Source organism: Pseudorasbora parva, chromosome 15, assembly GCF_024679245.1.
Source record: "Pseudorasbora parva isolate DD20220531a chromosome 15, ASM2467924v1, whole genome shotgun sequence".
Classification (NCBI taxonomy): domain Eukaryota; kingdom Metazoa; phylum Chordata; class Actinopteri; order Cypriniformes; family Gobionidae; genus Pseudorasbora; species Pseudorasbora parva.
The window spans coordinates 42,154,842-42,167,222 of record NC_090186.1 but is presented as its reverse complement, the minus strand read 5'-3'; the positions used below and the strand labels follow the sequence as shown (position 1 = coordinate 42,167,222).

Sequence of the window (12,381 nt, the reverse complement as noted above, 5' to 3'; positions counted from 1 at the left end):
GCTTACCTACGGCCTGTCCTCTCCGTAATTAATTCATGTAAATAATTTGTCATTTTTATCCTATTGTTTATTATATTTATTTGCTTGGCGTCGTTGTGGATCTGGAACTGTCTGGAACTACTTTAGCCGTGTTTCCCTGAACAATACGCCACAACGTTCATCAACCAATCAGAATCAAGCATTCAACAGCCCCGTAGTATATTAAGTAAGCAACTGTAGTAAATAATAAACAGCAATCTGCTTAATTTAGTCATGGCGCTGTACATTTCTGCAATTATTGTATTATTATTTAGAGATGTAAACAGTCAAAAATCTTCACACTCAGGAGAAGGGATAAAAATCAAGTTAAAAGCTTAATGCTACTATTTCAGTCTTTGATGCTCTCACTATTTATCGTCTATAGCATGACTTCCTTAACAATAATACGGCGAAGAACTTACGGTCTGTTCGTTTTTTGCACAGGTGAAGTTCATGAATTTTCATGAAATCACTTTGCGTTTCACACACTAGGCTGCCCGGTTATCTCTAATATTCAGTTCTGCTCATGAATATCTTGTTTACTTGATACCAAGTGTCTCCAATAAAACTCCTGGATATCTTCCAAATGTTTGATGCCATGAACCTCACAAACCCTGGCTCTTCCTCAGAAGAATTTTGTTTACTGGTGGACTGATAAACGCCTCTGCACCATGAAATGAACTGGCACTGGGGATTTGATCAGCTCCCAAAGATTTCTTAACCCGATTTGACGATTATGCCGAAGATTTTGAGTCATTTTGCAGCATTCGATATACTATAGAAAAGGACAACTGACAAAGTGCGTTTCTCTGAATTACATATCCTAATGAATATTGCAGATGATGTCCATTATGCATTAGGGCTTTAAATGAAGATGTATTTCATAATTCATTGTTTAATTCAGGCAACGTTAAAGATTTCCTCAGAGAAACAGTCCGTGTCTAAGAACAGCTGTGCTCAATATAATCTTGTCTTCACTTTGAAGGAAGTCATATTGAAGAGACATTAAGATTTCACAGAGAAAAGTTTGAACATTTGTCTGGTTTGCTTGTTACATCAATACATGGCAACAGCTTTGGCATCAACTCTGTCACAGACGTTTCTTTTAAAATCCCTTTGCTGAAATAAAAGTAGACACAAATGAGTCAGTTGTTAATTTATAGTGAGCATATTAAGATATAAAATGAATATGGAGAGCAGCATACTGTTTGATGAGAAATGGTTGAGCTTATATTGAGATCTTGAGACTTTTGATTGCAGACTTTGATGCCTTAGAAAATCTGCTGAAACTTTAGGAGACGTATGCGAGATTCCTCAGGAGTCAAACTTCTCCATCTAGAAGAAACTGACATCTAATTTGTGAGTTTGCAAAGAGTAACCTTTCAGCTTTTAAGGTTTATTTCTATGATTTCATTTAGATCAGTCTCATGCCTGTGACAATACAAATTTTAAGTTACATTTTGCATAAACAAAATTATTCCTATTTTTGCACCATTAAGATTATTTTGTTATTAAACACATTGAAGTTCTCATTTCTTTAATATAAAATATAATGTAAAATTTGGCTTTTAATTTGTAATTTAAATATTTTACTATTTTTAACATCTAAGTATAGAATTTGCTTTACTGAAATTAATTAAATATTAAAAATGACAGTATGCTTACTAGGCCTGTCCACTGTAACAAAAATGTGTTGGTTTTTGTTGTTTTAACTTAAAAAAAGTAAGTAACCTGGTTGCCTTAAAATTTTGAGTTTATTGCAATTAAAAATTTGAGTTGATACAAATGACAGAAATTTGTTTAATAAATAGAAACTCAAAATATTATTGTATCTGAACCACATAAAAAAAATTGATAATTCATGAAAATAGCACTATTTGGCATGTTTCACTGCATCATCAGAAATAAAACACACAATTACCCAATGTGCTTACAAAATCTTTTAATAATATTTTAATAAAGGTTGTCGAATCTCAAAAAATGTTCATTGTATTAACTCAAAATTTTAATTTCAATGAACTCAATTTTAAGGCAACCAGGAAACTTTTTTTCTAAATATTTTTTTACAGTGCATGATTGCAATACTTGTAAATAACGATTAAATTAAAGGCCACTTACAGTGCAAGCTTATAATAATAAAAATTACAATAAAATAGACCCACATGATTTACTTTAATGCTGTGAAATATAATTTATAATAGTCTGATTAAACCCACAGACCTTTATTTTGTATTTTGTAGTAAGACCTTTGACTAACTTTTTGACTATCTATTACAGCAGTGTTTTTCCTATTCTTTGGCAAAATGTCATTGAAATTAACTGCACAATTATTGTTACGCCAATTAATAGCGATTATATCGAATAACCACTTTCAGATGACTTATCGCTCATCGTGACAGGCCTGATACATACTAATGTCATGCCTTTGCATGAAATTATTTGGTTAATTGAAAGAAACCAAATTGAAGATTATTTTTTCTCCTACATAAAGAATACTGGAAAAAAAACATCACATTCAGTGTTTTCTTTTTCAAGTGGCATAATCGTGGTCTGATGCTTGATCGGAGTGACGTATCTACAGAAAGCCCAAGGTGATCACTCATGCATCATTCTGAGGACTATTACATTGATTTAAATCTGCCCCCGTTCTGAGCTGACAAGCATAGAAATGAGATCTATGTCTGCTATCTGTGTGCTCTGCCAAATGCTAATAAGATTGTGTTGGACATGACAGAAAGCTTAACTCATCTCCTGATGGTCTGTGTTAAAAACACACTCCAATTACCTGATTTTACTTCAACTGTTTTTTCATTGTAGTATTTTCCATTGTTGGGAATGATATTTGAATCTAGAAGAAGCAGATGAGATTCGGCTAGCTGCGTGTTGTGTCGGGTTTTTCATTATTTGTGCTTAATTTTTGTGAAATGTCAGCCCAGTGTGTTGATTAGCACTCCTGCGACCTTGGCTATCAGACAAACGCCAGCGGCTCGGTGTGTGAATATTAAACAGGTTGGTCTAAATGAATCTCCAAACACAGTTCCAGAGTCTCTCAGCTTGAATTATTAATGATGGACGTTTATTGACCTGCATAAATCCATCAAACACATGATTAGTAATTACATTTTTGGCTCAACAGACTACCACTATACTTATATTTGTTTTAACATCAGTCTTGAAAAAGAAACAGTACCTTAGAGCAGGGGAGTCCAAGCTCCGACCTGCGAGCCGATTACAGCCGGGGATGATTTTCAAACGGCCCGCAGCTTGTCTATTAAAATAAATTACATGTGGCCTGCCACGGATAATTTACAAAGCATGCAGTTTCATGGTGTCAACACTAGATTTTAGGCCAGGTGTTGCAAAATTAAACTGAGTTTAATAACTGATAAGCGCTAGCATTTCTGTTGCTTGTGAGAAACGTGCCAAAAGCAGTATGAGGCCGAGGAAAGTAAGAGAATGGCACGAGGTCGGTGGCATGATTGATAATGAGCGCTACCAGTTCTCCCGGTCCCTCATCCTCATCCTGCTAGCTACACACCCCACACACAGGCCATTTACTAGCTATGTCCCAAAGACACAAGTGTCTACTTGCTGACCAGTGGCATCACTCGACCACAAAGTGTTAATGAAAATACATTTAGGGTACATCTGTTCCAACTCAAGCTACTGTCAAATGTGCATTTGTAAAAGAGAAAAACATATTGGCTAATATTGGTAATATTTGAGTATAATTATGCAGCCCCCAACAGTGTCAACAACACCCAATCTGGCCCATTTTTAAAAAGGTTTTGGACATCCCTGTCTCAGAGTATCTTTTATTTGTCTTTGTGTTGGTGTCTTGTGAATCATTTTAAGTGTGTATCTTAGATAGCAAGATTTAATTACTGTTGAAAAAAATAAGTGGCCTCCTTTCCCTCAACTAAATTTCAAGCATAATGAAAAGAAAAAACATATATGTGATGATCTGCTGACTCTCAAATAAAAGACGCAAGTAATTTGTTTTGCGAAGAGACCAAAGTTTGCAATCAAATATCATAGCCCAGTGTGAACCTTAAATTAATATCAAATGATCTGAGCTGCATTTTATAGCTCTGTACTCTTAATCTATGAGGCTATCGAGTCAATCACATCTATTTTCTAAGGAATTATGAGAAACATCAGAGAAAAAGTTAAAATACACTTAAAATAAACATTAATGAAAACAGAGTTATGTCTGCTAAAAAATGAAAGAGCAGTTTTGAGCAATGAAATATTCATCTGTGATTAGAGAAGTCAAAGATCAAAAACATGTCATCCGGTGGGAAATTCACTTTTTTGCCCACTAGCCACAGTGGCTGGTGGATGCCCAATTTTACCAGCCACTTATATTTTTTACCAGCCACTTTCTCCAGAATTCAAATCTATAAAAGAAAGTGCATTAGCATAGTATAGGGTGAATTCGGGTTGATTGGGACACTTTTCCCCAGTCATTTCAATGGCAGAAACTGTCAGAATCATGAAATGAGTTACTCGACCAAGGTGCATTATTGTGAATAGTAACATCATTCTTTGACAAAAGCTGTCGAATCCGTTACAATAAATGTTTGAAGTAGTAACTAACCAGTAAAAATATTTTTTACAATTCACCCGCCACTGTGGCTGGTATACATGGCAAAGTCACCCGCCAGTTTGAAAAAGTACCCGCCCTTGGCTGGTGCTAATTTCCCACCCTGATGTCATCCATGTATTAAAAAAAAAATGACATGCATTTATAACGTATTAACCAAAAGACCAAATTATAAGCCTCAAAAACTATATCTATGGGGAAAAAAAGGTTTGAGTATATTCTTCCAGCTTTTTCTCTCAGTCCTTCATTTGAGTTAAAATCCATGCTGGAATATTGTCATGGATTATACAGTTTTGTAAGCCCGTATTAATAAAAAGTGCAAATGAATACGTGGCCATGTGTTTCCACAATGTTGTTATCACATGTCTTTAAATGATGCTGACACAATGGCAGGGCCGGATGTGCTTTTGGCTCCTAGCAGTAATCCGTGATTTATTATCCACTTTGTGCTGACAGCTCTTCTCCTTACTTCTCTCTTTCTAGGTTGTGTCAGAAGAGCAGGCGAGGATGAAACTGAAGCCCAGTAAAAGAGATTCCCCCTGGGGGAGCCATAGACAGATGTGGAGCCCCTGGAGCCACTGACCCTGTGTCTGAATGATCTATGGATAGAGACCACCAGCCCTCAAGAGTCAATTTTCCACTGCTGAGTGATTCTGCATTGGCAGACAAAAACAAATGTTGCTCTGTAATTGCTGAGTATCTACAGTCTGAACATTTGGTTCCTGGGCTCCATTTTCTTTAAAGTTACCTTCCTGCTACAAAGAAAAACGACCTACCACAACTGTACTTAGCCTGAAGAGCTCTGACTCTGGAATTGCTAAGTATCCACAGTCTGAACATTCAGTGCTTGCCCTCAATTATCTCAAAGCGCACCTCAAAGTTCCCTTCATGCCACAAGAAATACGACCAACTCACAATCCAGCAAATGCATGCAAGGCTTCCGGGAAAGCCCATGTATCCTCACATCACCTTCCAATTGCATGACCGTGAAAGAGGAAAGTTATGGCGTCTCATTGAGAATGCTGAGGTCGGTCAGGCGTGCGGTCTAACCGGATCAATACAACCCTGCTGATTAATGGGCATATTTCTCTTCCATTTAGCGTGTCAGAGGAGAATCATCTGCCAAGACCAAGATTGTGAAACCAGGTCTCTTTGGTCTTCAAGAGTCGCATTTCCATTGCAAAGTAATCCTGCTCTGCAACTCTTTTGTATCATTTAACACTTCTTCTCCAGATTTACAATCAATACAACCCTTGCAAAGCAGTGTAAATCAAACTGTCAGTGTGGAGCAATTGGCTTTCTGTAGAATAAGTTCTTTTCACTTCGTTCCTGGGTCAAGTTTATGATATTGGAAATGCAAATGCCTTTAAAGTTCACCAACCGGGGATAAAAAAAACAGCAAACAGCAAAGCAAAGCTTGAAACAAGGTCTCTTCAGTCTTTAAGAGTTGCATTTCCATTGCAAAGTAATCCTGCATTGGATTTTTTGTAACATTGTATCTTTTAACACTGCTTCTTCAGATTTGCAATCAATCCGACCCTTGCAAAGCATCGAGTCAAACTGTCAGTCTGGAGCAACTGGCTGAAGTTCTTTTCACTTTGTTCCTGGGTCAAGTTTATGATATTGGATATGCAAATGCCTTAAAAGTTCACCAAACTGGGATGAAAAAACAGCTGCTTTGAGCAGCCCAGCAAAGCTTGAAGCAAGGTCTTCAAGGAGTTGCATTTCCATTGCAAAGTAATCCTGCATTGGACTTTTTTTCGTAACTTTGTATCATTTAACACTGCTTCTTCAGATTTACAATAAATACGACCCCTGCAAAGCATCGAGTCAAACTATCAGTTGGAAGAAATTGTTTATTAGTGGTTCTTTAAACTTTGTTACTGGGTCAAGATTACGGAATACTGGACACGCAAATGCCTTCAAATTTCACCAAACTGGGATGGAAAAACAGCCACTCCAACCAGTCCAGCAAATCTTGACCTGCAACATTGAGAATAAGTTGAACCCAAGTGCAACAGATCGGACGACATTACTGTGAGTGAGTGCATGTGGTGGTGGCCCTCAGCATGGTGTTGCCACCACCAGATAAGCGACATGTATGTCTTACCACCTTTGTGATCATGACCAGCATGGCCTTCATGGACGCCTACCTGGTGGAGCAGAACCAGGGCCCACGAAAGATAGGCGTCTGTATTATTGTCCTGGTCGGGGACGTCTGCTTTCTCATCGTCCTCCGCTATGTGGCGGTTTGGGTTGGAGCAGAAGTGCGGACAGCTCGACGAGGATACGCCATGATCCTGTGGTTCCTCTATATTTTTGTTCTGGAGATCAAGCTTTACTTTGTCTTCCAGAACTGTAAGGCTGACCGCAAGAGTTTGGAGACTGTCGCCCGGAAAGCTTTGACTTTATTGCTGTCTATTTGTGTGCCAGGCCTCTACCTGGTTCTGGTGGCTCTAGACAGCATGGAATACGTCCGTACCTTTAGGAGGAAGGAGGACATGAGGGGTCGACTCTTCTGGGTGGCTTTGGACTTGCTGGATCTGCTCGATATGCAGGCAAACCTTTGGGAGCCACAGCGGACGGGTTTGCCCATTTGGGCTGAAGGTTTAATGTTCTTCTACTGCTACATTTTGCTTCTGATTCTTCCCTGCGTGTCCCTGAGCGAGATCAGCGTGCAGGGCGACCACGTGTCCCCCCAGAAGATGATGCTCTACCCTCTTCTCAGTCTGGTCACCATCAACATTGTCACCATCCTCATACGTGGTGTCAACATGGTGCTCTTTCAGGACAGCCGGGTTTCCACCATCTTCGTCGGCAAGAACGTGGTGGCCATCGCAACCAAGGCGTGCACCTTTCTTGAATACCGAAAACAGACGCGAGAATTCCCAAATCGAGAGAATGCAACCGGAATTCCCATGGAAGTCCAGCAGAACTCTGTGGGACACGGACAAGCTCTTCCGAATGCTACAAGCCTCCCACATGAACCCACTCCAGCACGGGAGATCATGGATACATGACCAAGGAACCAAAATGGAGTCTTTTATTTGACCCAATTGAACTTGGAGCCAACAAGGAGCATTTGAGCCAAGAGATGTTAACTGATTAACTGTTTTGGGGTACTTTGGTACATTTCAGCATTATAAGGTGCTCCGTCCTGTTTATGACTGAGGTAAATCAGCGAATTTTGAGCAGTGTTGTTCAAAGGAAAACATTCAGTGTTTTATCATTTGTTCTCCTCCATCTTCTCCACAGTTAGCTAAGAAGTGCTGTTTACTTTCTGTACAGTAGTGGAGTGACTGTGGTGCAAAAATGTTTTCCAGTTTGAGACCAAACTCTTGTTCCCACATCCACTTTTTTGTGTCCGTCTGATTTGCTTCTCTTGCAAGTACAGAACGGTGGAGCTAGACTTTAATGAGTTCATTATTGAGGGAAATAGATAGATGAGGTTGATGATCATGACCATGACCAAATGTTGAGGAGTAGTCCTACATGCCTGCAGTATGTGTTTGCGCTCGTGTTTTATGATGTGTTGATGACATTACAGAAATGAGAATGAATAAGAAAGTAAGACATTTTTATCCGATGACTATATGGAATTTCTTAGGAAATAAATACTTAAATGCACTTCCATTTGATTGGAATATATGAATTATTATTATTATTATTATCATCCTCATTATTATTATATATACCACTTGTGTACTTGTTTTTTTACATTTTTGTTTGAGGACTCTGCTGTGTTTAATAAAAATGAATAAAAAAAACAATTGCTTGAAGGGTTTTATGCTAACAAAATACAAAAATGTGATTTCTTACTTCTTCACATAAGAAGTAACATACTTTCCTGTATTTTACATAGTTGTGGCTTGTGGGAGATAATTGACACAATATCTATGGTCACATTTTTATTAGATAAAGGTCATTTTTTTAAAATGTATTAAATGTTGTAGAATTAGGAAAATGGCCATTTAGGACCTTTATATAAAACATATTAGCAAAAGTAAATTCAATATTTTGATTACACGATATTTGATGAAAATAATTATTTTCAGCTTTAAAGAAAACTTTTTACGGAAAATATTATATTGTTAGGGCCTGCAACATCTTGTGATCAATGACAATGAGTAAGCAAATGTACAATCGAACCAAAACGTATTCAGACACTTTCAACATTCTCTCAAATTATCAGTTTATTCACTATAGTTTAGTTAGAAAATGTTATAAAATATGGTGGGACAGAAGCTGCATCTGAGTTGGTACAATTACAACTGCATTGATAATGTTGAGATTAATGTTTTAAAAATAAAATTGTTTATTGAACGTTTATGTGAAATCCTGTTTGCAATCGTGCTCATATTTGAGAAAACAGCATTCTTGATCATGATGATATTGCTTGATTATCATGTTAAAACAGTAAACAAATATCACGATTTCATTCAATTACTTTTTTTTCCTCTTTTTTTTTCAATCATGAATTTGTGGGCATTTGTATTCATTTTTGACATTTTTTGACAATTGACCCAGCTAAAAAGAAATCAATTTAGAAATACATTCAAACAAAAATGTATTCCAAGTCTTTCTCACATTAACTGCAGTTTATTGGCTATGGTTTAGAAAATGATAATTATTAAAATAGGACAGCCTCACAGCTAAACTGTGTCAGAACAAAATAATTTGTATAATGTCAGATAACTTTGATAGAAAGGAATGTAATGGATTACAACCAACCATTCAGCTGTTAAATTTACCAACAAAATTAGATAATACCAATTTAGCTCAGCCAATGACCAAGCAATGCTTCATTTTGTTCAGTCTGTGGGGTCAAAGGTCACATTAGCAATTAAAGAAAAAACACAAAACATGCTCAGGTCAAAGTGTCTGAATCATTTTGGTCCCAAATTTTAATAAGTATGACCGGTAGTCACTGTATGAAGCATTTTTGGGTATAATATGTCAGTTTACATTGTTTAGCCATCCTCAGTTACAGAAATAAACAATAGTGTCCTGCATCCACTATTTCTGCACATTATATTTATAAATGTTTAGATATTTGTACTGGAAAGCAAGACAAAAAATATATATATATATATTTTTTTTTTTTTTTTTTTGCAGTGCTCTTTTTGTACAGATGATCACACACTTCTATTTCAGCCCTTGTTTAAATCAGTTCCTCTAATATTTGAGTAAACACACCGTGTCTTCGGAAGCAGATGGCAGAGTAAATGGCATCTGGGAAAATGAAATAAATTACGCATGGCCCCCATCAGCAGGGACTCACCTTTCTAGAGCCACACAGCGTGAAACTGATTCCTAAAACACTAAGACCTAGACACTCTTCTCTCTGTACGCAGTGCGAAAACCATTTACTATCCACGTCCGATTTATTCAGCATATGTAGCAAGCTGATGTTTTCCATTTCAACAACATGAATTTATTGCCACCTGCATATGGTGGGCGGTCTTGGGTGGCGTTGACTCACTTCACTGCGTATTGTGCTTTTTAAGAATTTCTCTACTTTAGCGTCCACCCACCATCTGACAGCTTGAATACCCCTTTACCGTAGACTTACAATGTTTCATATGGCAACATACCATTTACTTCACATCAACACTATTTAGAATAAAACAAGATGGATTGCGTATTTCATGTTTTTTCAGTGAAATTGTAAAAATGCATTTCCTAACTGCAAAGTTTTTTAGATATGTTTATACATTTTTGCAATTAAAAATATAGTGTTTCTATTAGTATAACTATCATTTAAATTATGATAGAAGAATGAATTCCAACACTGAATTGTTCCAATTGTCCCTTTAAAACAATTTTAATGAAATTACTAGTCATATTTCATATATGTTGCCTATATTATAATTGCTGAAAAGAAAATATTTAAATTAAAAGGAGAAAGTGATGCTTAAGCAGAACTAATATTATATATATACATAAGACACACACACAACATTATGACCAATATAACATTATTTATCTCTGATGATCTCTTCATCACAGCATCTGTTAGCATGTGGGATATATTAGGCAGCGAGTGAACATTTTGTCCTCAAAGTTGATGTGTTAGAAGCAGGAAAAATTGCTAAGTCTAGGGATTTAAGCGAGTTTGACAAGGGCCAAATTGTGACGGCTAGACGATTGGGTCAGAGCATCTCCAAAACTGCAGCTCTTGTGGGCTGTTCCCGGTCTGCAGTGGTCAGTATCTATCAAAAGTGCTCCAAGGAAGGAACAGTGGTCATGGGCGGCCAAGGCTCATTGATGCACGTGGGGAGCGAAGGCTGGCCCGTGTGGTCCGATCAAACAGACGAGCTACTGGAGCTCAAACTGCTCCAGAAGTTTTCTTTTAAATCACATAGAGGGTCTGGTGCGTGTGCATCACTTACCTGGGGAACACATGGCCCCAGGATGCACTATGGGAAGAAGGCGAGCTGGCGGAGGCAGTGTGATGCTTTGGGCAATGTTCTGCTGGGAAACCTTGGCTCCTCCATCCATGTGGATGTTACTTTGACACGCTCCACCTACCTAAGCATTGCTGAGACCATGTTCAGCCTTTCATGGAAACGGTATTCTGGTGGCTGTGGCTCTTCCAGCAGGATAATGCTCCTGACACAAAGCACAAATGCTTCAGGAATGGTTTGAGGAGCACAACGAGTTTGAGGCGTTGACTCGGCCTCCAAATTCCCCAGATCTCAATCCAATCGAGCATCTGTGGGATGAGCTGAACAAACAAGTCTGATCCATGGAGGCCCCACCTCACAACTTACTGGACTTAAAGGATCTGCTGCTAACAGCTTGGTGCCAGATACCACAGCACACCTTCAGGGGTCTAGAGGAGTCCATGCCTCGACGGGTCAGGGCTGTGTTGGCAGCCAAAGAGGGACCAACACAATATTAAGAAATACATACACACACATACATGTATACAGGTTTATTTTTGGATGACAAAAGTTAACTGGATAAAAATTACATGGTTGAAACACAATAAGTGCAATTAACATCTGACAACATAATGAATATGTTGTAATATTATATTCCAGAAACTTTCTCTGACTCCCAAATATGTAAATATCATGTGCATCCCTGAGAAGTGGATGCAGTGAGAGCCCACAGTTACATATATTACTGTGCAAAAAATATATATTTTGTGTTATTTTCTTTGATAAATATTAAAGATTCAGCCTTAACCTTCAGCCCTGCAGCATTACACTGTGATCTATAATTCAGTAGTGTGGCTGTTTACCAAAATATTTATACTGTAAATGCAAAAAGTGATAGAATTGAAAAAATTATAAATCTGAGAGTGCAAATATTATGGATCTGCTATTATAAAATGTCAAATGAACTGGAATTGATTTTTGTGCACAATGCTGGGAGACACACTTGTTATAGTTCACACTGTATGAAGAGCAAAGAGATGAAGGAACATCATTTGAAATGCATCAATAAACCACGTTCAGATGTCAGCAACCCCGCAGGCACTCTTAGATTTGCTTTACAACATTAAAGATTCAGATTCACTCTAAAACCAGGCAAAGGGACTCTACGCCTTCAAATGTGTGTTTAGTGCTTAAACAACAAGGAGAGAAAGATGGCAACACTTGACTTGAGGCCTGTATATATAATGCACTATTTAAAAAAGGATTTTCAATGCATCATAAGTACATTCACGTGCCAATGTCATTTACTCAAACTTGCGTCCTTTACGTGGTTGCCCTTTTAAAGACTCAAATGGGTAAAACGTTTGATGT

The 12,381-nt window shown here is 37.7% G+C and overlaps 1 protein-coding gene across 1 annotated transcript in view; it reads left to right on the top strand.

Moving 5' to 3' along the window:
• The window catches only part of tmem121ab (transmembrane protein 121Ab), a 76,457-nt gene extending 68,087 nt beyond the window's left edge, over positions 1 to 8,370 (top strand). Inside the window, exon 2 of the mRNA XM_067418205.1 lies at positions 5,108 to 8,370. Within this exon, the coding sequence (XP_067274306.1) occupies positions 6,694 to 7,644 (951 nt within the window). The 5' untranslated portion in view covers positions 5,108 to 6,693 and the 3' untranslated portion in view covers positions 7,645 to 8,370. The remainder of the gene's footprint in view (positions 1 to 5,107) is intronic.
• Positions 8,371 to 12,381: the final 4,011 nt, after the last annotated feature.